Source organism: Magnolia sinica, chromosome 2 (assembly GCF_029962835.1).
Source record: "Magnolia sinica isolate HGM2019 chromosome 2, MsV1, whole genome shotgun sequence".
Taxonomy (NCBI): Eukaryota; Viridiplantae; Streptophyta; class Magnoliopsida; order Magnoliales; family Magnoliaceae; genus Magnolia; species Magnolia sinica.
The window spans coordinates 69,431,270-69,459,123 of NC_080574.1; the positions used below are offsets into that span (position 1 = coordinate 69,431,270).

The 27,854-nt window shown below is 41.2% G+C and overlaps 1 protein-coding gene and 1 non-coding gene across 2 annotated transcripts in view; both read right to left on the minus strand.

The window, feature by feature from the left end:
- Positions 1-19,177, minus strand: part of LOC131237182 (uncharacterized) — a 33,510-nt gene extending 14,333 nt beyond the window's left edge. Inside the window, exons 1-5 of the mRNA XM_058234852.1 lie at positions 19,000-19,177; positions 18,182-18,806; positions 1,703-1,784; positions 1,536-1,592; positions 825-880 (exon numbers count right to left, since the gene is read on the minus strand). Of these exons, the coding sequence (XP_058090835.1) occupies positions 825-880; positions 1,536-1,592; positions 1,703-1,784; positions 18,182-18,747 (761 nt within the window). The 5' untranslated portion in view covers positions 18,748-18,806; positions 19,000-19,177. The remainder of the gene's footprint in view (positions 1-824; positions 881-1,535; positions 1,593-1,702; positions 1,785-18,181; positions 18,807-18,999) is intronic.
- Positions 19,178-25,900: 6,723 nt separating this feature from the next.
- On the minus strand, positions 25,901-26,008 carry LOC131238259 (small nucleolar RNA R71). The gene has a single exon (XR_009167665.1). It is a non-coding gene; the product is annotated as a small nucleolar RNA R71 (small nucleolar RNA).
- Between the last annotated feature and the right edge of the window lie 1,846 nt (positions 26,009-27,854).

Genomic DNA, 27,854 nt, shown 5'->3' on the forward strand with positions numbered 1-27,854 from the left:
TCTAGTAAGCTCCATTAGATAAATTACGCAGAAATGTTGATGCCATGGTCTTCAATAACAAGGGGACATTTAAGTGATTTAGGTAGAAGTCACAGAGTCACGAGGGTGAAAAGTCTTGGAGCAATTCATTTTACATGTCGCTAAAACTATACATTATTCAAGGGCATGAGAAAGGTTTTCAATTAAATGTACGGGCATTTAGGTAATTTAGAGGCCAACAAAGTGCTTTGCACCGAGCACATTTGTGCTTAAGATAGAGGATATTTTTTATCTCTAGTTGGGCACAACAGTTGATACACATGCATGGAGAAATTGTACACTTGGCATACAATTAACTTAAATCAGACCACTCAAACTTTTACACACAAATTGATGGACCATAAACCAAAATATTTTACTGATTTGATTATCTAGACAGCCGAATGGACTTTTGAGGACAGTTCAATGAGAAATATCCTGTGGTTTGAATTAACCAAACATTTGTCCACTAATCAAAGGTTAGGATTGCTTAGACAATCTGATTTTTGGATGATGACCCATTCACATTGTGTTTTCCAACGTTGACGGTTAAATTGAGTGGTATATGCAATGTGTCCAGGTTCTGAAAACAGAAGTGTCATTCTCTGTACCAGAGCATCAAATAACCCCCTTTCTTTTCTGATCACTTCTCTACCCTTCTTTACCATGTCTAGCAAACTGCTTCATGCTCTCAACAAGTGCATTGCACGTGCCAGCTGTGAACGCGTGCAATGGCCAGAACATCATTTTGAAATTGTAAATGAAGAAATTGTAAATGAAGTCAAAAGGGGAAGAAAGAAACATACCCAACTCCCTTAGAACGTCTTGAATTACGGTCCATAATGAGACGAACATCCCGCACCTGCAGAAAATATGAAGACATTAGCAGGACGATGGGTGGAGAAGTATAACAACATCCTCAAAAGCTTCAACTTACAAACGATGTTCCCCTGTCATATTATAGTTTATATTATTGCACCATGAGAGGCAGCCTATATGATTGCCTGTCACGTTTTAAGTGCACCATTAAACTCACCAAATACGAGAATATTAGAATGCAAAAACAATTACACTAAACAAAAGGCAGAGTTTCATGTAATAAGAACCAATTTATATCAATCTTGCATAAATAACTTTTTTGAGCCGCCTCAGCGCCTCTCATTTGTCAAATATATAGGTATTATCAGAGAATATACAAGATGGCAAGCACTGATTAGAAACAATCATGAGTTCACCAGTTTCCCAAGAAAACATGGTGATCTAACTCATAGGAGCCTGAAATCATCATCACCATGGAGTAACTTGACAGTCTTCTGTAGGTTTCTTATATGCTTTTTTGCTTATAACCATGCATCAAGTTATTCATGCCTGTTTAGACCATTTCCCTTGCCTTAGAGAGATGACAAGATAAACACAAACTAAAATAATGAATGTAATCATATTAAGAAGTACATGAGAGATACGTAGCAAATAGTACCCCTCCAGAAATAAGAACAAAGATCAATCTCAATACTAACCTTTCCAGCCCTTGAAAAAAATTCATACACGTCTCTTTCATCCGCCTTCAAGCAAATCTGTCAAAATTGAGAGCAGAGACATCACTTCGTAACCCTCAAAAAAATAAAACGGTACGAGTAGGAAAATACTTTTAAGAAAGATAAATCATAAAAATATAAATGAAGACCTGATATGCAAATACGGTCCTTTGGTCCCGTTCAGGGTCGGCCTCTGGCTCTGCAACTTCTTCTTTCTTCTCTTTATATCGTCTGCATGAAAATAAAAGCCTTAAAGTTCATGCCAGCAGAAAAAAGTAATAGCAAACCAACCTTGTGCCACACGATCACCAGCCATAACTCTAATTAGCTCTAGGTTGCATAACTAAAAAGGATTTGATCGCTCCTTGAACTGAAACAGTGTATGAATGTGATCAGAATGCCAAGATATTTACAAATAAATAAATCCAGAAATGACAGCAAATTCTTTCTCCAACACGTGTACAAAGTACTGATCCACCTAATATATTCCTGCAGGGAACTACAAGAGGTCAACATGATTCAAATTTAGGCAATAACTATAAATGAAAAAAATTCCTAATTGTTTTGTAAATTCCATATTTGCATTTCACAAAAGGATAAACAAGGAGACTAGAGGATGCCACTATATTGTATGAAGCAACCTAAAATCTAAAGTAGCCAAACATGTTATGCAATGGATGAAGAAGGACGAAGGTAAGTAATATCATGCAGTTGTGCCAACCCCTCCAAGAAAAGCACCTCCATCTAGCACACCTGTCATCAATTGAATTTATTTTTATTTTTTGAAGAGCATCATCAATTGAAATTTGAAACCTAACAACCGGTGATTCCTGTACTTAGCGCTTAGTAGTTGAGTACAAACACGCACGCATGTATATGTACGTATAGTGTCAGATATGTACTGAGCAATCAAGCCACCAAAATTCGATAGCTTACCAAGCTACTCGGGGTACCAAAACCAAATGTGGAAGTAGATTATCACCATGTAAGATCAACCTGCAAATCTTAAGCAGCCAGATCCTATGTTGGATATCTATTAAGTAAGCATCACATTTGTTGTTAATGCAGAGCTGGACACAAACCTATGCAGTAGCAAATAAAATTGGGAGGGGGGAGGCCAATTTTGTCCAGCAGTTTTGTATAGAGCAGTGAATAAAATAGGAAGGTGATGGAACAGCAATGCATGCAAACGCTTCATGGGGAAAACTAGTCGAGGAAATGCAAGTTGGACGTACGACAGCCCAAAAATAAATAAATTTGAAGGCAGGGAAATTCTGGAACCTAAAGGAGCAAAAGATCCTTTCAGAGGTGATGAGGTAAACAGCTAGCATCAGTTGCATAAAATTCAGAGAACTTCGGCTCGAATGTAGCAGAGACCCCATGATGTTGTAAAACTTGACCTCTCAGAAGACCATAGATGGGACATGCTATTAATTCCCAAGAGGTGGTGAGATAAACCACTATCATCAGTTGCATAAAAGTCAGAAGACTTGGACTCAAATGTAGCACAGACCCTATGATTTTGTAAAACTTGACCTCCCAAAAGACCATTAATGGAACATGCTATTAACGCCCAAAAGACCTAGTTCTTCACAATGGACATCATCAACCACAGAAAGTGATAATGGTACATCTGATCCTGCAAAAGAATTTATGGTTTTTTCCTGGTTGTCATCTGGATACCCATTTTCCTCACAGTCATCAGAAGATGAAGTGCTTCTGAGAAGCAAAGCCCATGACTCTCCTCACCAGCATTTCTGCAACAGAATAAATACAATTAAGCCATTGTGTTCTGAGCTGGAGGATAACCAAAATTATAACATGACATCACCCACTCCTCTTCAAGACCTCTGACATCACCAACCCAATCTTGCAATGCAAGCTTCTAAATAGATTTCAGAAATTCTAGGGAGAATGAATTTTTAAGACCCATGACCTGAGTTCCTGAGCCTGGCTCAGTTGCCAGAATGACCATCTGAAGATTGCTCTAGCATATCTGCGAGTTCCCAGAATCTAATGTTCAATATTCAGAAATTTCAATCTTGATAAATAGAAGAAATTACATGAAACTTTAGCTAGTGGTGTCAGAAATAATGTAACAGTCCCAAATGATTGGCTAAAATAAAAAACTGTGAGAAGCAAGCTTGCATTTGCAGGAAAATGAAAGGGCAGGAAAATTGGAATATAAGAAAATGTCAAGTCCCAGAAGCACCTCAGCTAAGGTTAAAGAAATGCAAAATAAAATTTATATTTTCCTCTAGCAAGACATCTTCCTCGACCAACAAGTGCAAAAAGTAATGCAGCAACAGCAGCATATGCATAGACTAACCATATAAAAGCTGCATGTGCTACATATTAGACTATTACGACTAACACAGCTAAAGCGAAAGTATGTAAAGATCTTCTCAAACAAGGGATATTTGACCCAACAAAGGCAACCATCAAAACCTGATGGTAGTATCTACAGATAATGAAGAAAATCGATCCACCAACAACCAAAAGAAGTCTAAATTTTGTCCCAGAGAATTTAGGAGGAAGACATCTTTCCTTTCTTTTTTTTTGAGAGAGAGAGAGAGAACAGCAAATTTATTAGAAGACTGCACCAAAGCGAGAAAAGAATACATCCCGAACACAACAAGACATCTAATGCTATTAATCAACATTAACAGAAAAAAATGAGCATCAGTCTCCACCAGCTCTAGATGCCACAGTACCAAAGGTAGCCAGTTTTCATCGGCTATTAGACACCAGGCATGCAAGTGTAAGCATCACATACTTTGACAATCCAAATCAAGGTCAGAGAGACGCCTGGCCCGTAAGCTGGCCCCCTTAAATTATTATAACCTGATAAGAATTTGTTACGCACGATACGACTCACTACTGGGAAACGTGGGTACCGTAGAGCTTCTCATAGATAAACAAAAATGTATCACCCACTTCTTACAATCCCGCCTGAACCTTTGGGTAGGCTCTGGAGGATCCTGAAAATGCAAATCCTGAGTCTAAAGCCTTTGTCAAAATTTCTGGGTGGAAATAGTGCCGAAAATCAGAGCGAATCAGAGCAAAAATGGAAATTTTGAAACTGACAGCAGTAAGACACAGCTGCTAACTGCGTGGTCGGTGTTAGCAACTGCTCATAGTCAGGCCACTATTAGCAAGAGTGACAGTGCTCTTAGTAACTCTGTGGTATGATTGACAGCCTATTATGTGCTGGTGGGGACTCTAATGTGGGGGTTTTCACGCCGGGCTCGAGTGGGGTGGCCTGTGAGATGCAGGGGCACACTTGGGGTGAGCAGCCCGCGGAACCTATGGATTTGGGGCCCATGTGAGGCAGGTGGCTCGTGTGAGGTATAACCCATGGATTTGGGGCCCACGAGGAGGGTTCGGCAGAGGACCTGACCCATAGATTTGGGGCCTGAACTATGACATAAAGGGATTAGTTCGCCAATTCGAGCTTTTAAAGCAAGTAGTTAATTGGCATACATTAAATTGGTATCGGAGCGGGAGGTCTCATGTTCGAGATTCCTCACCGAGGGTGTTTAATGCGGGGGCATTTTCACACCGGGCTCAAGTGGGGTGGCATGTGGGATGCAGGGGGGACACTCGGGGTGGGCGGCCCGCTGAACCCATGGATTTATGGCCCGTGTGAGGCGGGTGGCTCATGTGAGGGAGAACCACAGGATTTGGGGCCCACGAGGAAGGTTCGGCCGAGGACCTAACCCATGGATTTCGGACTTGTACTATGAGATAAAGGGATTAATTCGCCATGCTCTATTAGTTCGAGCTTTTAGAGCAAGTGGTTAATTGTCCTACATCAGACTCACTTTATGAGTGGCAAATTCGTCTTAGGATTTGGATGAAGTCTCTCTCAGCAGGGGGATTTGGATGAACAGAGAGTTTTAGGTTTAGTAAGGATGGTCAGATTCATAGATGAAGATCAAAATGGCATAATTCACCATTCAACATTGCACACGAAAGCAATTGAAATGACGGTGCTTGCTTGGTTGATCAAGCAACTAACTTAACTATGTTACACTAATTAGGAGCATGGTTCAGTGGCCCTGAGGACAACCAAGTGACAATGGCAACAATGTCTCTCTCAGGGGATGCGAAGCTGTGGTGGCAGACGCAACATGTGGACATGCTAGAGGGCCATCGTGAGATCAACGCCTGGGAGGAACTCAACGTTTGAATCCATTCCACCATGTTCAATGCCACAATGTGCACGAGGTGACCATCCAGCTCATCCATCACTATAGCAGCGTCCAGGTGCCCCTCATCTGCTCCACTTGTTTCCTTGTTATGTTCACCCACATCACTTCCAATTCACCAGCCTAGCCTTCGTCAATCACACTAAGGCATGAAATAGGTAGGGGATTGACTTGTCTAGCTTTAGTGCTGAAGTTGCAGGTCATGGCCTCGACCTACGAGGTATAGTGTCCAGTTGGGGGAGGTCTGTGCCTTTTTCCTCCCTTAATGATATTAGTGGGTACTATTGGGTAGGTCATAGGTTCATCTATTCACCATCACGGCGACAAAGGGTAGGTAGGTGCATTATATCTGGGCCTATGTCGGATACAACAGCAAAGCAAGAATTGCTACCTCAAGCAACCATCCCCTGTCTTCCCTAGCCAAGTCTCCGTCATTTAATGATCGGTTGATGTGTCGGGATGAAGTTCTTCAGTGTTGCTCCAGGACAAACAGTAGAGGCACATGGAGGTATTGACTCTCACTATTGATCGGATAGAGGGAACCACGACGCTGATGAAAGAGGGGCTCGAAGAATTTGCTTACTAGAACATTCCACCTCTTGAAAGTGCCTACACCTAATGGCTTTAAGCCGTTGTTCCCATTTCCTCGCAGACCCATCATGTGCAAGGTACGCCGTTGGAGTGAGTGCGCCTGCCGGCTCAACCCAACAAATGCTCCCCAAATTTCAACATCATTGCCTATTATCTAGACTTACCACTAGTAGAAAACTAGGACCATGAAATAAAATATGTAGTCATTTGACTATAAAAGGGGGAGATCATATCGCATAGAACTATGCACGTGACAGTCATCTCATATTGTAGAGATCTTTGTAGGCCAAGTTTTCTGTTGATCCATCTCATTTCCAAAGACCCAATAACAAGGGATGAGCCTAGGAAACCATTAATAAATGCAATCAAACCCAAAACTCAGAAGAGAATGACAAGGAAAGAAAAAGAAAAGAGTACCAAGACACCAACTACACTATTTGAGATTATTTAACCAGACCTGGGATTCACCCATTCAACATAAATATTTGACAAAGAGTGAGTTGACCTGCAACCAGTACTTGCAAGTTAAAATGTTAACATGTTTTTCAATGTGAAATTGGAAGAAAAGGTGCAAGCACGAAATGATAGGAAAATTAAGGATGTGGATGATGGGGGGCAGGAGATAAGAAAAAGAAACAACTTTGTGTATACAAGTTCGAGAAGCACATTTTATATTATAAGGACCATTTGGAGTCCATAAATTAGAAATGATGACAAGGTAGTACTAAGTAATTTTCTACAACTTATCAATTACCAAATACCAACATTATGCCTAAGGACTAACTAATCAACATGCCCAAGTGATGTAGGGTGGGATAGGATTTTATTAGAAGGAGAAAAAGAAAATGAGAATGGACCACAAAACAATCACAAGCTTCCATGGAAAAGATTGATTTTTAGGTTTTTCCCTCTACAGGTAGGGGTGTACACAAACCGAGCTAGCTCGGTTAGCTCGCTCGACTTGACTCAACTCGAAAAAGCTCTATTCAACTCGGTTCGAAGCTAAGTTTGGGCCGAGTCGAGCTGATTTTTTGAGCTCAAAAATGAGTTCGAGCCGAGTTCGAGCTGGCCCCAGCTCGACTCGACTCAGATCGAACCCAACTCGAATCGAACTAGTTTGGTGACTCAGTTGCTTTGATATTGATGTTCCTCACCTAAGTGTTTGATGAAATGACTCAACGAAGTGTGACTGGTAGCAAGGAAGGAATGTATATGAAACAAATACCCTTTTTTCTTGATTTTTATGTTACTTAGAAGGTGTTTGATAAAATACATGTAAAACCATTGCTGTTGTTTTACATACAGTGAGATTTTGAAAGTGCAGTCCATGTGTTTGTGAAAATGTTGCACATGCGCACTCGGCTCGAACTGGCCCAAGCTGTTGACCGAGCCGAGCTGGCCAGTCAAGCTCAAGGACCGAGCCGAGCCGAGTCGAGCTGAGGCCAACTCGACTTGGTGTACACCCCTATCTACAAGGCAACATTTTTCCTAAGATCACACTTCCTATTTTTATCCAATAATCCAAACCCATATGCCATGCATCTATTTGTCTATTCATCCATATATCCCATCTTTATAAAGTGTGTGCGTGCACATATACATATATACATACAGGGAAATGGTACTATGAGGTCGACCTCATGGGAAGGTACACACACACACACACACACACACACACACAGAGGGAAATGGTACTATGAGGTCGACCTCATGGAAGCTTCCAATGAGGTCGAAATCCGTGGGGCCCATTGTGATGTGTGATGGACATCCACACCGTGCATTTGGTGGGTCCTCTCTAGGTTATGGGATATCCCAAAAACCAGTTGTATCTGGAACTCAACCAGGCCACACCATCTGAAACAGTGTAAAATCATGCATAAAACGTCTAAAAACACTTGTTGGGGCCACCTAATTTTTGGATACGGCTGAAACTTGGCGTGACCCCTCATCCAAGTGGGACACACACAATGGATGGTCTAGATTTCTAAACCACATCTTAGTGGGCCCTATAATCAATCATGAAGATTTCAATGGGTGGATATCCACTCCCAATTGTTGTCTATGGTGTGGCCCACCTAAGTCATGGATTGGCCTGATTTTTAGGCCCATGGCCCACCATGGAAGGGTGCATCTAATTGATGGGTTGGATGTTCGTCACACATCACGGTGGGGCCCACAGTTCTCGGCCGACATTCCATGATCTTAAAAAAACTCAAGCTCTTTGGGTGATGCTCTCTTCGACTAGTCTGTTTTTCACCACTTGGCATGGGTCGGTGTTCCGAAAAAATGGAAGGCTCTTTGGTGATTGTCTCTTTTGTCAGGTTTACGGTCAATTTGGAAAGAACATAAAAATAGGTGCTTTAATAGAAGGCTTTTGTAGCCCAGATGAGGCATTTAGGAAGGCCAAGCTGGATGTGGTGGCTTTGGCCTTGGTGTTCAAGCCCTTCACTTGTTACCCTCTGGAGCCTTTTTAGTCCTTTTGGTCCTCAGTCTTGCAGTTCTGCATGGCGATGTTCCCACCTTGTTTCTTAATATAATTGCATTGCCTCTCAAAAAAACACTTCTAAAACCTTCAATTGGCTAAAAAACTATTTGATAATTGTTTAAAAACCCTAACTAATTGAAAAAGTTACCCTCTTACAAACTCAAATGCATGTAGCAACAAGCAGCTCGGACTAGATATAGGACCATGAATGGGACCTTTAGGATCCACTCCATCATACGCTTCGATATAACTAGAAGGCCAAACAAGTTGATCAATCGAAGGTCTAGCTAATCCAACCATCGGATTGTCTTAATGTAGGATATGGACCAAATCCATGGTCTAATGATAAATTTGATAAGACCAAAAGTCATCTTACACAGTAGGGCCTATGGAATCAATTGGTCATCACTTTCATAGTATTTATTCATTTTAATTACTCTTAGGGTTAGATGCAGTCATGATTTAATAAGTTTCCCTTTTGTATTTTCATCACTTTGTTGCGGACCGCCTTTTGGGCATCAAAGAATGTCAAAATGATGAAAAAAGGCCTATTTCATACGAACCATATGGTTGTGACAAAATTCAAGTGCATTTTGGTCATTTCTCATTATATTAGCATTTTCTTTTATCAGGCCTGTGTTCTGGTACCATTCCATTCCTTAGGATCCCGCGATCCACCCCGTCAAATTCTGGTGACCCACAACCTATAGATAGCATCTGTGAGCGACCCTAAGTCGCATCCTATAAACCCGAGTCGACTCAACCCAAGACCTATACCATTGCGACCGCGCCGTTGCCGTGGTTCCAACACCGCGTCTCGTGCGCTAATGCGACGCTTAGATTGAGAGTTATGGCCTGCGCATCATTATGGTCGTGGACCGCACATTGCAGGGCCATTCCAATTAGTGCATATCCCTAGACAACCATTAGGATGATGTCATCCTAGGCTACTAGCCTAGGGATGACATCACCCTATTCTAGTAGCCTCCAACCATGCTAACAAGCATGCCTTGTAATGATGCAAGCATGCCAACCCCTTCCCAAGAGCAATCATTGCCTAGCCTATCTACCTCTTCTCTCTCTCTTATCTCTCTCCCTCCCTCTTTTTCTTTTCATTCTTCCCTTGCCAGAGAGCTTGGACATCCCAACCAACCTCCATTTTTCCAACCTCATTGCAGCCCAAGATCTCTCAATCCAACCATCCCAAGCCCATCACATCCATTAAAACCTTTCTTTTGGAGCAATAGAACTAAGGGTGGAAGGAGGAGATTTGAGGTGGGTGCCATGTCTAGGAGTAGATCTTTTATTTTCTTCCTTATTTCTTGATTTTTCTTGCATTGGGGCATGTAAGACCCACCAATCAATGGTGGAGATCCTGCTTGACCCCTTAAGTGTGGCCAATGGCCCACCCTTGTTGCATGCATGAGCCATGATGGGACCATTCTCCATGGACCCCATCATGATGTTTCATTTAATCCATGACTTTGATGGATCATCTAGACCCTAATTTCATGGTGGGGATGGCATCCCCACCTCAGATTTTTAGATGTAGGGCCCATGCATGCATGGAGCCCACGATGTATGGTTTGGATTTGTTTGGAGAGGCTCATAGTGGCGGAGACCCCTCCCCTTGGCCAATCTTCCTCTCTCTCTCTTTCCATATTAATGTGTGGCCGACCTGATGATGTATGTATCTTACCGTAGTTGTCCAAATAGTGGGACACCCACCATCCAGCAATAGGGCCCATCTTGTTGCCCAGATTGGGCCTGCATGGATGGACAGACCGTGCAGGCTTGGTTGAGGGGAAAACATCCAATATCAGCTTGATCCGTGGGCCCCACCATGATTTATGTAGTATATCCACGCCGTCCACTTGTGGGGGCCCACCTTGCTGAAGTCCAACGGTAGACCCAGACAGGCCTGGACGGGAGAGAAAACACAAATATCGGCCTGATCCAAATGCTGGTGGGCAACCACGTGGACCCACCGGATGTAAGTGTTTTACCCATACCGTCCGGTCCCTGGACGTGGACTGGACCCCACCTGATGCAAGTGTTTTGTCCACGCCGTCCAGGGCTGGGACATGGACCCCACCATGATTTATGTATCACATCCAGACTGTCTAGACCCTGGACGGTGGGACCTGTCGTGATGTGTGTGTTGCACCCACGCCGTCCAGCGGCTGTGGGGCCTACATGATGTATGTGCTTCATCTCCACCGTCCAATTGGGATGATGGGGCCTACCACGACGTATGTGTTGTATCCGCTGCCTAGCAGTAGCGGGCCCACCGTGATATGTTTTACCCACGCTGCCAGCAATAGCGGGCCGACCGGGATGTGTTTCATCCATGTCGTCCAGTGGCAGCAGGTCCACCATGGTGTGTTTAATCCAGGTCGTTCGTCAATGGGATATCCAGCTAGCCCACCTGCTGGGTATGTGCAGGGCCCACTTGTCGTATATTTTATACCCATGCTGCCCATTTATGTTGTGCAAAGGCCCACCTTCCATTTATGTTTATGGGGCCAGACTGTCCAGATTTCTAGACGTCCAGCAGGCCCAGATGGGCTAGATGTCCATCCTAAGAGCCCGGTTTAATGTATGAGCTGCCCATCTATTATTTGGACTGTGTGGGCTATTTTGTAAGTCACTATGATGTACATGTTGTACACTAATTTTTGGAGCCTATGGGCTGCCTAAAGGGGGCCCACCATGATGGATGTGCTGCTCAACCATTTTCCTGGGCTAAGGGTTGCCCCACGTAGCCCACCTTGATGTATGTAGACCATGGGCTGACCCAAGAAGCCCAACATGATGTATGAGATAATATGAATGTTGTCCAATTACTTTCTAACTATGGTGAGGGCCATGGGCCGTTTCATGAGGCCCATTGTGATGTACACGAGGCCCTTGTGATGAGGCCATTGTGATGAATATGAGGCCCATTGTGATGTAAAGGAGGCCCTTGTGTGAGGCCCATTGTGATGTATGGCCCATTGCATTGTATATGTGAGGCCCAATTGTGATGTGTGAGTCCACCATAATGTATGTATTGTGTTTCCTTTGGCCATGGTATATTTTTGGGCTATGGGCTGTCCCAAATAGCCCATTTTGATATATGTAGACTTTAGGCCGTTTCTTGACGCCCACCATGTTGTGTGAGATGTTATGAGTGCTGCCCATTGGTTTCCCAAGTAGTACTGCCCCGTTATAAATTAGATTTCATGATGGGTCACATTCTAGGGGACAACGGTGGTTAAATGTCCATGTTGTGAACCTCCCTAGGGCCCATTGTTAGGCCCATTGTTAGGCCCATTCTCATCGATTTGGGCCCCCATAGTGTTACCTATCTAGCCTTAGTGGGCTAACCCAAACCGTTGGGCCCCCACTATTGATTATGCTTCCTCCATGCCTTAGTCATAGAGCCCACCTTGTGCTTATTAGGCCCCATAGGAAGCCCGGTTTACTATGTGATGGAGCAGGTGAGGAAGCTCATTCCTTGTTCTTAGGCCCATTCTTGATATGGGTAGGCCATCTAGGCCCATCCTTGATATGAGGAGAGTATATCATCTCCGTATAGCATGCTTAGTATAAATTCATGATACATGCCCATGCGCGTCATATGTATGCTTAATATGAGGAGTGATTGATCATAGCACATGCCATTTGGCGGATTGTTATGGGACTCCCTAAGAGACAGAGTTGCCCCCACATGAGCGCGCGGCACGCGCAGGATCGATGCATGATTGGATAGTGTAACTCATGCACCTTGCATTTGTGTAATATGATCATTTGTGTAACTCACTGCAACATTCATGGATTTACTAGCATGTTTCCGCATTACTCTAATATTACATACTTGGCACTTACCTTGCGCACACATTTACACCACCCTCTGAGCTTTCTGTAAGCTTATGCACGATAGATGTGTGTAGGTGACGCTAGGACGCAGTCGAGCTGAGGCAGAAGCGTGCAACTGAGCTTCTGGAGTTTCTATATCTATCTTGTATTTTCCCTTCATGTATTGTACTCAAAGTTTTTGATATAGTGGATATGTGGTGATGTTGTGGTTATTGTTTATGGGTTATGCTTCTTCTTACAAAAAAAAAAAAAAAACAATTCATGTTGAAAATCCTCCTTATAGGATCCCAGAATCGGATCTGATATGTGGGTGCCGGGAGCCGAGAATGGGACTCTACGGAGGTTGTCAGCGTCGGATTCGGCGATCGGGAATTTTGTGAACCCGGTTTCTAAGTTTGGGGCGTGACGAAGTTGTCGAAGTCAATATAAAAGACATCATTTCCTATAACAGCCGACAATGATCCTTCAAAATTTTACAGTTAGGGGTTTTTCTTTTGGTTTCATTTGGTAGAAGAAGAGAGAAAGGGTTGTGATCACCAGCAATGGGCTAGTTGATTGTTAGGTTCTTCCCATATTCTTTAGTTTCTTTTAGTTCCATTTGATAGGAAAAGACATAGCGGACTATGATCACTGGCAGTTCACTAGTTGACCCATTCGCATCCTTTGGCATCATAGCAAGTCTTGTCCCAGGGAACTTGAAAAATAAGGTCCTTTTTCCGTTTCTTTCCCTTTTCCTCTCCAAACCCATCAAAACCTTTTCCCCTTTTTTCTTCCCAAACCCATCATGGAGCCATCAATACATTTTCCCCTTTTTTCTTCCCATACCCATCAAAACTCCAATGGTTCCACTCTCCAAATCCAACAAATCCCTAACTATTCCTAGTCCCCCAAAACCATTACATCTAGACCATACCAACCGAAAATGTTTAGATCTTGAACCCAAACCTAAAATCCAACTTATGTTTTATCTTAGAGATGTCTTCAAGAGGAATTCATATGCCCATTATGACCTTCCATATCCATCGCCAGACTCTATCCAAGTTCTCCTAATCAACATGCCTTTCAAAAGATGTTATCATGATGATCCCAATTGTCCCTCATATCGACCCAATTCTTACCTATCTTCCTATGTATCTTATAATTACCAAGGAATTCAATAATGGTAATAATGGCTGTAACCACCAGCCAACCATATGGCCGTTACGATATGGGCTGTAATGGCCTTTACGTCCTTGTAATAATAAAAAATAAATTTTTTAAAAAAATGAAGGAAGAACCTATATCAGCTCTGTCTTGGTCTATTACAACCCCGTATCAGCCTGTTGCTGGATATTTTTTCAGAACAGCCATTACAGCCCCGTATCGCATAACAGATCCCACCGTTACTGTTATGCAACTATCATTCCAACCATTACATAACCGTTTTTTAATAGCATGATGATTGCCCTTATCAATGCCCCTTCCAATGCTATTGTTAATGACTGTGGATGTGGGCCATTTGTACAGCTGACCTGGGCCCAGCCATTACATAACTGTTTTTTAATACCATGATGATTACCCTATCAATACCCCTTCCAATGCTATTGTTAATGACTGCGGACGTGGGCTGTTAGTATGGCCCACCTGGATGACTACAATAAGGGGTCTTACGGTTGTACAACCCACCTAGTTTTTAGTTTGTCCATGTGCTCTTTATTTAGTTTATTTGGTGCACTTAATATGCACATCATATTGTTAGTAAGGGATGATACCTTTGGCATTTTTATTTTTCTTTTTCTGTTTTACTTAATCTAACAGGGGAGAGAGTAGGTACGCACAACATTAGTGTGCTCTCTCCATTCTCTTTTTCCCATCTCTTTTCTTCCTCTTTTCTATTTCCTTTTACTTTTACAAAACTCTATGTGGTATCAGAGTGGGTTTCATTTATATTTACGCCACTTTCTTCTCTTTTATTCAAGGTATCCCGTATCGGTATCGGTTGACATAACAGTGCCCTCCGATACCGATACAGATAAGGGGGTGTAACGGCGATACGGAAGCGTAACGGCGATACGGAAGCGTAACGGCCCGTAACGGTTCAATTTTTTTTTTTGCGAAAAAAATATGGACTAAATCCGAAATATTCTAAGCATTCCAATTATGCATTCATTTATAAATTGGAACATGTTTATGGTGGTGCAACGGTCCACTCTTTGGTGAGAAGTTGTATCGAACCATCTGATGAATTTATGAACCAGACAACCTGAATTTGGCTACAAAATTCATATATTTAATTTTCTAAATATCTAATTTATATACTCAACAATTTGATATCATTTCTCCCAATAGTTTTTTAAAAAAATGAAATTAAATTTATGTAGATGTCATTGCCAATTTGGGGCTGACTTGGAGGACCAATACATGCCCCAAATCAACCTCAAATTCATGCAATTTATTGGCATTATCCCACTTATGAATTGGTGGACATTTATTGGATAGTGAATCATGAAAAAAAATCAAAAGGCCCTATTTTAAAAAATAAGCATCCACAAATTAACAATTAAAACTATTCAAACAATTTGATTTTGGCATTGTGAGTTAGCAATTATAGTCCATAATTTAATTGGTAAATTTTAAGTTAATACATGTCTCGAGTACAATTTTTTAAGGGCTCGAATTAGGCGGGACTTGGATTGTGAAGTGTAGCACACGAGTGTCAAAGTTTTTTGGGCCCCACCCATGATGAATTTGTTATATCCACACCGTCCATCCATTTTGCCAAATAATTTTAGGGCATGAGCCCAAAAATGAGGTAGAGCGAAAGCTCAGGTGGACTGCACCATAAGAAACAACAATAATTAAATGTCCACCATTAAAAAAAAATTGGGGGCTACAAAAGTTTTAGATCAAGCTGACATGTGTGTTTTCCCTTCATCCACGTCAGTGTGACCCAATTAACAGGTTAGATGGAAAATAAACATTACAGTGGAACCTAAGAATTTTTTAATGGTGAGCATTCTATAACCACTGTTTCCTATGCTGTGGTCCACCTGAGATTTGGATCTTACTAATTTTTTGGATAGTGACCTAAAATGATGTGGCAAAATGAATGGACGGCATGGATAAAATACATACATCATGGTGGGGCCCATGTGGCGCGTGTACATTAACCCGTCCGATAAAAGCGTGCCGCGTACGCAGTCCATTCGCTTGATGTCAACAAGTCTTGTGGGTCTGATCATGAGGTATGTGTTATATCTAAACCGTCCATTCATTTGACGAGCTCGTCTTAAGGCTTGACACGAAAAATAATACAGATCTAATTATCAAGTGGACCACATTGCAAAAAGCAGTGGGGGATTGAACGTCTACCATTGAAACCCTTTTTGGGGTCATAGAAGTTTTGGATCAATATGAAAAAAAATTCCCTTTTAATTAGGTATTTTTGACCTTATGAACAGATTGGATGTAAAATAAACGCTATGGTGGGCCCTACAAATTGTTTAATGGTGAAAATCATTATCTCCGCAACTATTTATGGTATGGTCCAGATGATATTTGGATATGATTCATTTTTTGGTTAATGTTCTAAAATGAACTCTAAAAATAGATGAACGGTGTAGATATTATAAATACATCACTGTGGGGGCCATGTAACTTTTATTTCCTTTAAACCGTTCGTACAACTCGGAGCTCGAGGAGCATCAGTGCTTGTCTTCGCACAACACGTACCTACATCAGCAATATAGCTAGTGTGTGGTACACCAGCCAATCCCCTTCCATTCTTTTCCCGTTCAAGACCGAGAGAGAGGGAGAGATACCATATATTTTCATATCCCAAGGTTGCAAAACATGCAATGTTACCGATACTAAGAACACCGATTGTTAATAAAAAAAATTAAAAATCCTAAAACACTTTTAAAAACTCAATTCATAGAAAAAAAATGTCTTTTATAAACAGAAACACATGTACCACACATGGAAGCTACAGATAACCACAGGACCCATAGGTTAGACCTTTGGAACCCAAATCTTCATCACACGCTTCTTGTGGTTGTCCTAACTTGCATTATAAAGCCAACATAGACATCAACAGAACTAAAGAGGTTAGTGTTGGTGGGAAATCGCAAAAAAAAAAAAAAAATCTTCACAAGAAGCTTAATATGAAGCAAGGTTGTGCACTTGAATAAATGGTAGTGGCCCCTTCACCCCAAAAGATGGGTGTGCTTCAAAGATGCTGCACACCTTGTATGTGGAACCAATACTGAAAAGAGTTAAGGAAACGGAGAAAGGTCAACTTTGCCTCATAGGAGTGTGAAAACCCATCAATTGGGGGGGGGGGGGGGGGTGACATTGAGCCTTTGGGTAGCTCAGTCTCCTTAATCTCCTGGGCTATCCTCACAAATGAGTTTGACAACCACAATGGAATTGACACTTTAGCTCATTAACGTTCTTCGTAGGACCATGCTTGTGACATTGTGATGGACCAACTATCCCTCTGCAACTGTGCTGCCCCAGCCTCTCCTGACCTTCAGCCCCTCTAACCTTTGTAATTATTTTAGACCCCAACCACACCAAGCACGGCTCGACATCCCTTGTAGTGTGACACCAAGTTGGTCCAATGGGCTCGGTCAAATACAACGAATGGAGTCAACTTCATGAATGGATGTGTCAAGCCAATACCATGGAACCATCTCTCACCCAATATCATATGAGAGTCAAGAATCCACCAAAGATCCTTCTCTACCAAGAAAGTGTTCATGGGAGGGGCAAAAGGCCACCTGACAGGCAACTCCGCACACTAGATGGTTAGGCATCAACCTTGAGCAGCCCAAGTCTAAAAACTTTGGATCTCCAGAATGGGAATCACCAGCCCAGATCGTCACTCAAGTACATCGAATCTGACAACACATAGAAAAATGAGAAAAGAAGAAGCTCATTGTTCATTGCTATTTAGTGTGGATGTAATTTCCACCTGCCTTTTTCTTAATATTGTTTTATCTTTCATAAAAACACAAACGCAAGATGCCACAACCATATTGGCTACTCATCCTGAACGTGAAACAAGCACTTCAATGAAATCTGCATTTTCTTTTCGCATTGCTAAAGGAATGGAAAGAAAATGCCATTTTCGTAGCCTAATGACTAAACACTCTTGAACACATTCTGAAAGCACATGGGATACAACATGAGTGATTGGTGTCTATCCATAAATGTGTATCCATATAAATCAAATAATTAGTGAAAGAATACTATTCTATTCTCTCAGGTCTTTGATCCATACATGATAATAATTCCTTGTTCAGTTAATTCCTTGTTCAGTGAATTGTTCACCAAAAGAATACTATGCACTACTTTTTTTTGGTGTATCTATACATTACTTATATAGAGATTTCCACATTACCAACAACTTATCATTTGAAATAAACTGCATTGCATGATAAAACAAGAGGCATTATCTAAACATGATAGTCTGCTGTGCAGAGGAGAAAAGAAAATACCTTGAATCCCGGTCTCGATCTCGTATCTCCCTCTCTCTTTCTCTTTCTTTTTCTCTAAACTCCCTATCTCTGCTCTTCTCGCGTTCCCTCACAGGCTCCACATCCTTATCACGCTCACTGCGGTGCCTCTCAGAGCGGCTCCTGCTTCGACGGGACCGCTCCCGCTCTCTCTCCTTCTCTCGTTCTCTATCCCGGTCCCGGTCGCGATCCCGTTCCCGCTCCCTATCCCTCTCCCGGTCCTTCTCCTTTCCATTCCTCTCCTCCCAATCCTTATCCCTCAGTTCCCTGCTGCTCCTATGCCGGTCCTTCTCGCTCCGATCCGACCTCGACTCCCGTTCCCGATGCCGGTCGCGATCGCGGTCTCTGGGCTCATCCTCCGATCTTGGCCGCTTCGAGCTGCGGTGGTGGTCCGCATCGCGGTCAGCGTCCTCGTTCCTGTGCTTCGAACCGCGGCTCCGGTCCCTCTCCTCTGACTTCACTGCATCGCCATTTGCAGATTCCTTCTCTTTCGGAGGCTCTGGATTTTCCACAGTCTTCTCTAGGTAATCGTACTCGTCGAAATCCATCCCCAACAAGGTCGTAAAAGACCTTGAAAGATATTACCGAATCGAGACGGTGTGATAAACTGCACGAAATAAAAACTCTCGAAAATCAAAATCTAAAAATTTGCAAAAACATGAAAGGAAAAAAGAAAGAGCGTCTGATGAAATAAAAGAAACCTAGATAGAGGAAATTCAATGGAAGAGAAAGAAAACCCTAGAAATTTCTCATTATGGAATTGGGGTTTTTTCGAGAAGAACTGAGGCTTTCATAGTTACCTAGTTCGCGAATCTAATCAAAGCGTTTTTCTTTCGGAAGAGAGAAGAAATTGTAAGGCCTGATCTTTCCAAAGTCTCTTCTCGACTTCGGTTCTTCTGGGAGTCTTCTTCTGTCCAGTGACGTTCTGTGTCGGGCTCCTCAAGGACGCGAGTAGCAGAAACCCTAACCTTAAAACAGCTGGGATTGCGTCTTACTGAATAAATGCTAGACCGTATTTTATCTAGAGAGATGGTGCCAAGTCCAACCGGTTGTATCACAAGCTTCGAAGTTATCGAGTGAATGTGAAATCCAACCCCTCAATAGGTTAGACAGACCATGAGGATCGCCTGGTATAAAATTCAGCCCCATTCACTCTTCGTATGTGACACATCATAGAGAATAATTTCTAGACATTGATAGATAGTAAAAGTACAAGCGTGGTCCATTCATCGAGTAGATTTGACTGATTTTTACCTAAGGAAATTCTCATCCAGGGACCATCCTATTGGATGGATTGGATTTAAGGCGTACAAGAAAGGTTAGAAGTTATTGGCTGGGGGACCGCAAGTTGAGATTCAGCTCGTTGAATTTGAGACCAGAAATCTAAAAGGGAGTCGTAATGAGTTTTGCAGTAAGAACTATTAATAAGCTCTTTATTTTTCCTTTTTAATATTCTGACACTTGTTTTTATATTAAAATAAAAAATAATAATAATAAAATAAAAAATTACTATATGAAATAAGCTTGTTTAGCAAAACATTTAAATATGAAATTTTTTATATATATATAGGAGTAGTGGATCTTATTTTTAAATATTATGGAAGCTCTGAAATCCATATGGTTGTTTCCGTGGATATCACCTCAGATGGACCACACGGAATGGTAAAAAATTGAATAGTTACATACAATCTTTATGTTTTAAGATATTTGGATCATCTATTGTGTTGAATATTGGATGTGGACCATACATCATATGGAGCGCGGACCGCGAATCATGTAAGCTAAACCTTCAAAGTGGACCGTCCATCATAAAAGACCCATTTTGAATGTGGACCATTCATCATTAGGGCCCACTGTCAATGTTTATTGTCCTTTCCACTACCGAAGTACCCATCACCTATCATGTGAAGCCCACATTTGATGTGTCTGTAGTGTGGGCCTTACCTTCGAAGTGGATTTTCTATCATGTGAGGCCAACTTTTGATATCCACCATTCATTGTGTGGGGCGCACCTTTTATGTGGATCATCCATTGTGTGGCCCACTTTAGATGTGGGTTATCCATCATGCGAAACATTGAATTTAGACCATCAATTAGGCGAGGCCTACTCAATGTGCACCATCCATTACGCAGGGCCACACTTTGATGTGAGTCATCTACCATGTGAAGCTCACTCCATCCATTATGCAGGAACACCTTAATGTGGACGTTTAATTGTTTGGGGGCCCACCTACAATATGGGTTGTTCATCATGTGGGCTCACATTTGATGTCAACTAACCATCATTTGGGCCACCTTCAATGGCCATCATCCATCGTGTGGGTCCCACTTTTGATATGGACCACCATCAAATGGGGCCCAGTTGATGTAAATATTCTGCCATGTTGGGCCACACTTTGATGCAAGTCATCCATCTCGTGGGGCCCACCTTTGATATGGATCGCTCATTATGTGGGCCCACCTTGATGTGAACCATACATCATGTAAGGCCGTTCATCATGAGGGCCACACCTTTGATGTCCACCATCCATCGTATGGGTCCCACATTGGTTGTAGATCATCTATCATGTGGGGCCCACTTAATGTGGATAGTCCATCATCCGGGCTACATTTTGATCCGAGTCATCCATCATGTGGGACCCACCTTAATGTCCACCATCCATCATGTAAGTCTCACCTTTGCTGTGGATCATCCATCATGTGGGGCCCAACCTTCAATATAGGTTATTCATCATGTGGGCCCACCTTTAATGCCAACCTCCCATCATGTGGTCCCACATTCAATGTTCACCACCAATCATGTGGACCCCACCTTTGATGTGGATCGTCATCGTGTAGGGCCATACTTTGATCTGGGTCATCCATCATGTGTCGCTCACTTTTGATGTGATTGTGCATTATGTGGGCCCACTTTTAATGTGGACCATTCATCATGTGGAGCCCCACTTTCAATATGAGCCGTTCATCATGTACACCTACCTTGAAGAGATTGTAAGGAGAAAATAAGAGGGTAATATAGGAATTACTTGAAAATTTTGATAATGAACTTGTCAAAAAATTAGCAAAAAATGTCTACCCACTTAAGCCGAATAAGCTCTTTTTCAAAGAGTAACAATTCCCCAACTTATAAAATCGAAGATTATTTACCACTTTCTAACACAAAACAAGCCCCATAATTAGACTTTTACCAAACAATTTAAAAGCTTCTTTTTTTTAGAAATAAGCTAACAAGTTGTTATTCGTGGAGATGTCGAACGCTCCCTAAGGCTTGGTGGACATGTAGAATTAACTCAGGTTAAACCAAATAAATTGTTGAAGCCACTGTAGGTAAGTCAAGGTAGCAAGAGCAGGTTGTTTATATAATCTTATTTGACCTTGGACAGTTGTTTAGGAAAAGAAGTCATAAATGTCATTATTTTAATATCGGTCACGTGATTAGTGTGGGTATGCCAGAATTGAATGTGCAGCTCAGTTTAAACTGAACAACTACGAGCCTAAGTGCCAAAAGAGGCAGATACATCGGAAATCGACTATATATGACCGGCAACTAATAAGATCAGTCACATATTCAACCACTTGCACAACGTTGCTTAAGATAATCAGGCTATTATCAAAGGGTGGGGTTCATCTTCTGAAAATGGGTCATACATCTGCCTTCCATATGAGGGGACTTTTTCTCTTTAGTACAGATGAAACAAAAAAGAAATTCTTACCGTCGCCTGCGGAGAACAATTGGAAAACGCCTCTCTAGATGGAGAACTTTGCTTAATGCTTGAACTGAATCCAGTATATGAGTGTAGACTCAAATTATAGCTAAAGTTAACAACTATTTGATTACTATTGTGGATTACACTAAGGAATGTAAATGACAGATAACGATAAAATATTACAATAAGGAATGTAAATGACAGATAATTGAAAAATATATTTGGTTTGGTATGAGATGACTTCTTACGCTGAATTCATTTGCTATTTATAACCTTGATTTGAACATTTGGATACTTCCCATATTCTGACGGTTGTTATAACAGTTTCAGCACTACTGACCTCCTGGAGCATTTCCTTCTTACCTTGCCACTTGTACAGATAACCGTTCTAAGTTTCCTTACTGATCAGCCACGTTCCACTCAACCACTATTACTTTTTATGGATGACGTGACATCACTTGATAGACGCCAGTTGTATACCCACACAATCCTCTTCAAGTATCTCCACAGATTTTAAATACATTACGTAACACTTGCAAAATTACATGTGTCTCTTTTTAATTGGCTCTCGTAGGAACAGACAGAAATAGGGTACAATATTGCCCCCCACGTCGCTTTGCCTTTAGTAAAAGGTGAAAACGACTTGTGACACCTCATAAATGCGGTTATTCTGTAGGACACATGGCAACACCTCATTTACCACACATGATTGAGACAATTCCGAATAATGGTCATGCTTTTTTTTAAAGACAGAGTTATTCCCATGGCGACGCATGCATAAGCTTCATATCATACGAGATCGTGATTACAGCTTAATTAATGCACCTGATTATGACCGATATATACATCATTTCAACACGTTTTCCCATTTCCTAAGCTTTCTTCCTTATTTCTTGGCTCTGAAACCCTAACTATCTTTCATACCAGCAATGGGTGCTTCCTCATCCTTTGTCTCTCCAACCTTCTAGCAAAATAACCTAATACATGCATTAGAAGGTCTTTCCTAAAAATTCACCAATGAAATCGTCTTCAAGTCGTCGCTTGTGAAAGCTGGAGGGCGGATTTCCTAAGGGGATGGGAGATTGATTGTCACTTCTTCCGCTAGTTGCCTCACTCGAGAGCTTTCATAAAAGGGGTAAGAGGGTGTAATATTTGACCAAAGTTGCTACTAACCAATTATTACAATTCTACAGTCGGTTAAACTCCGTAGAAACACTTACGATTGAGGACCCGAAGATCCTTAACCCCAAGATGGCTTGTGAATTTATGTTCCAGAAATTTCAAGAAAGGAACCGTGGTTATAGAGAGGGAAAGTGTTAGGCACCCACTCTGATCGTACAGACACATGGTCTTTACTTCACAAGATATGACTAATTAATGAGAAATAAAGTTAGTTCTCACATGCAGAAAATATAATATGATGCAATGGTAGCGATGGTTGACCGATTAGAATTTCTTATGGGAAGGATATGACTATATCGATAAGCCACAGAGTAGACGTTCAAAACGATCGAGTGCAGGGTGCAATGTATGTATACATGGGGGATCTGCTCTGATTGTATCGGCAAGCCTCGGAGCATACGTCCGCCAGCTTATATATGAGAAAATAATGGAATGCAATGTATATGCTTAGACAACGTCTAACTGGCTAAGGTTTCTGGTCGGCAGGATTCGATTATATCGGCAAGCCTCGGAGCATAAACTTGCCAATTAGATGCGAGAAAATGATGGAATGCACTGTAAAGCTGATGTATACTAGGAGCAAAGGGTTTGAAAATGGAATAAATGTTGCACGATGCTAATACAAGTTTGATGAAATTGATAGAAGCTTGAACGATAGTGTCGCAAAGTTAGATTGAGTGACTCAAATTTGAACTTAGGTGGTGTTGAGTGTGAAATATTGCATATTTTCCCTATTTATACCTTGGTTTTATAAACATGATAGTGCTTAATCGATCTAATTATGCATGTTTTCATGTGCGAGGTGATTTTGAGAGCTTATAGTAAAACTGATGCCAAAAAGAAGATTTATGCTCAAAAGATTACGAAATGAAGATTTGGAGATTTGAAAGTCATTAATGAAGAATTTACATGCCAAAGATTTAAGGAAACCAATCGAGGAATGAAGAGAATCGAAGATTTGAAGTAAAGAAAATGAAAATGAATCCTGAAAATTGTCCTAAAAAAACATATTCCTAAAAATTGTCCTTAAAAACATATTATGAAACTCCGAGTCTAAAAAAAAAAAATTTTAAAAGTTTATTTTGAAAAACTGCGCAAAGTGTGTAAATTTGAGGCGGTTTCTAGATTTTTTCCAACTCAGTGCAAAAGTTATGGTTCCACAAATATAAATAAGACTCCCTAGGATGCTCCAAAACATTTTATAAGGTTTGTAAAGGTCTTAAGGAGCATAGCACAAGGGTGGAGCAGCCGCCAAAGAGCTCTTCTTCTTCCCTAGTTTATTTTTCATGCATTGTTTAAGAGATTTGGTTTCAATCATGTTTATGCTAGGGTAAACATCTTAGATAAGGCTAAGAGGTAAAGCTTGTAGCATGTTTGGATGATTATCTTGTTTTGATTCTTATTCTTATTGAACTTCATTGATTTCTAGTTTGATATTAAAGAAATATTTTCAATTTTCTATAATTTATTGTGACTCAAATTACAATAGATATTGTGATAGCTTTGGATATATTCTTTTCTTGTTTTGATATTGTAAGATTGGTAAATCCTATTATTCACCATCATCTCATGGGAATGGTAAGGTGATGGAATCCCTTCCGATCATCACAATTCTCCTCCATTGAGAATTAGGTTAATGAAAAGTTCAAATTTGATTTAAATTACTTTATCTTCCAATTGGATAAGATATGACTCCAATTCCAATTGTGTTCCTTGAATCAAGTAAGGTTGCACCTCGATAGCTACAAGTGGATCCTTGACACCCTAGTTTCCACCTTTAAATTCATAAGTTTTAATCAACATTATTTACAATTACTCTCAATTATTTAGATTTCAACTTACATCTTTTTCTAGTTTTAGTTCTAGTTATTTTCAGAATACGTACAAGTTTAGTCCTTGTGGATTTGACCTCGGTCTTACCGAGTTATTACTACATCACAACCCTACACTTGGGGTTGTGAACAAGTTTTTGACGTCATTGCCAGGGAGTACGGTTACATTTTTTCTGGAATTAATTGGTATTATAATTAGGTCAAGATTAAGATTTATTTTTCTGCTATGTTTTTAGATTCGAATTTTTTCTGAAATTATTTTTAGAAACTAACATTGTTTTCTATTTTGTAGGATCCTAACATAGCAACTCTTATTCGATAATTTTGTTCCAACCCTTCTCTTATCTTTTTTTTTAGATCTCTTATTTATTTTAGTTTTTCTAGTTTTTTTTTAAGGTTTAATTATTTAGTTACTTGAGGGCTGAGAGTGTTTCATGCTCAGGTGGGTTCGTGACAACATCCTGTCTTTTGAGTGAAGGAGGATTAGTCGAAGAGTTGCCTATCTATCGCAGGATTAGACACCACTTGAGATCCTCTCAGTTAATTAAAGTAATGGTTGCAAATCAACCTTAACCACTAGTTGAGGAAGTTCAAGATGAAAACGAGGTGTATAATGCACCCCCACCTCGTACTCTACGAGATTATTTACAACTGGCGAGAGTGAGTACACCTTCCTGTATGATATTTCAATTGAATGCAAGAACTGTGGATATTAAACTAAAGGTAATTCAACTCCTCCCTAAGTTTCATGAACTAGAATCTGAAAGTCCATACTTACATATGAAAGAGTTCGATGAGATAATATCAACATTACACTTCTCAAACATGTCTGAGGACATAGTTAGACTAAAATTGCTTCATTTCTCTTTAAAAGAAAAGGCTAAGTCATGGTCACATTCCTTAAGACTAAGGTCCATTGGCACATAGGTTGAGATGACAAGTGAGCTCCTTAAAAAGCTCTTCCTCTATCATAAAACAAATACCTTAAGGAAAACAATCATGAATTTTGTGCAAAAAGATGATGAGACCCTCTTCCAATGTTGGGAGCGATTTAAAGATCTCATAAATTCATGTCCACGACATAGCTACGAAACATGGTATATAACAAGCTTTTTCTATAAGGGATTGACCTCACCCATGCGCCAATTTGTGAAGATGATGTGTAATGGGGAATTCATGAACAAGTAATTGATGATGTGTGCGATTATTTTGATAAACTTACTTTGATAAGCATAATCATGGGATACCTCCTCAAAAACTATCACTTCTAAGCCTACTCAATCAAAGGAAATGAGGGGGATTTATGTTTTAAAAGAGGAAGATGATATAAATGCATGAATGACCAAACTCACAAGAAAAGTCGAGACTATGGAACTTAAGAAGGTAGAACCCGAAAAGGCTGTGGAAGTTATTTGTGGTATTTGTGCTTGTAATATACATACAACTGAGAATTATTCAACAATTCATGTTTTTCGAGAGATATTGAATGAGCAATCAAATGTCGAAAATAACTACCAAAAACCTTTTAGAGGACCCACCTCAAATACATACAACTCCAACTGGAGGAACCATCCAAAATTCAGTTGGAGGAATGGACAAACGATTAACTCACGAGAGGCCCTTATGCAATTCTTAAATCAAAAGAAGTCTCAAAAGCATACGGTTTTAAAGTTCATGCAAAACCAAGAGTTATTAACCAAAATATGGTGCAAGCATTCCATGATCTCAAAACAACAATGAGAATGTTTGCATCATCAATTCAAAAGATTAAGTCACACTTAACGAATGGGGAGAAAGGGATGCTTCTAGCTCAACCACTCCCAATCTAAAACCGCAATATGAAATAAGTGACCCAAGCTTTTCAAATAAGATGGTGCAAGCTAAGTTGATCACCACTCTTAGGAGAGAAAATTATTGACAAAACCGCTCCGGCGAGGGCTAAAAAACTCAAGGACTCGGAAGAAATTGAGAATGATAAACTTACCAATGCTCCACATGGGATATAACGTGTTCACACCTGTGAGGCCCGTACCGTTCCGTAGATTCTCGCGGTCCTCACGGTCGAATTCTGGCGACCCGCGATCTGTTATCGGCGTTTGCGCGCGAGCCTGAGTCGTGTCCCATATATAAGAGTCAACTCGACTTGAAACCTGTACCCCTGCGACCGCGCCGTCGCTGTGGTTTCAATGCCGCAACTCACACATAGATCCGATACCCAGGCCAGGTGATGTGGGCCCGCGTTCATTCCGAAGAAACGCCGTGCGTTGCGAATTCCGAGAGAATCTCTACAACCTATCCCATCAATCAATCAATCAATGTCAAGTACAAGTCAAGTACACTCCATACCCCAAGTACAAGCAACATATCCCTTCCCATTCCTAAAGTCAAATCTCTCTCTCGTCACCCATCCCTTTCTTACAACACCCATCACCTATCACCCATCACCCATCATCCCATCCCTTTTCACCCATCACTTCTCTCTCCCTCTCATTTTCTCTCTTCATTCCCAAGCAACAAAATATCACACGTCCAAGCCTCCCCAAGCTCTCCCAAAACAACAAGTGTGGCCCACTTTCCCACCCTCTCATCTCCCATCTCAACCTTCCAATCTCCATCGACCTCCATCAAAGTTGAAGGCAAGGAGCATAGGAGTCCAAGAAGCTAGAAGGAGGCCACATGTGGGTGATCCACCGTTGATCCTTATTTTTAGGGCCCACTTATAGGTGGGACCCATTTTGATGTATGTGATGTAACCATGAGGGGCCCATAGTGGCGGGGTCCCTCCACCACTGTCTCTCTCTCTCTCTTTCCCTTTTTTTTATGTGTGGCCCAACTTGATGAACTGAGTAGATCCACACCATCCATCAGTGGTAGCCACCTTGCTGTCCATCAGTTGGATGGCTTTGGGTAGTCCCAAAGGATGGGAAAACAAAA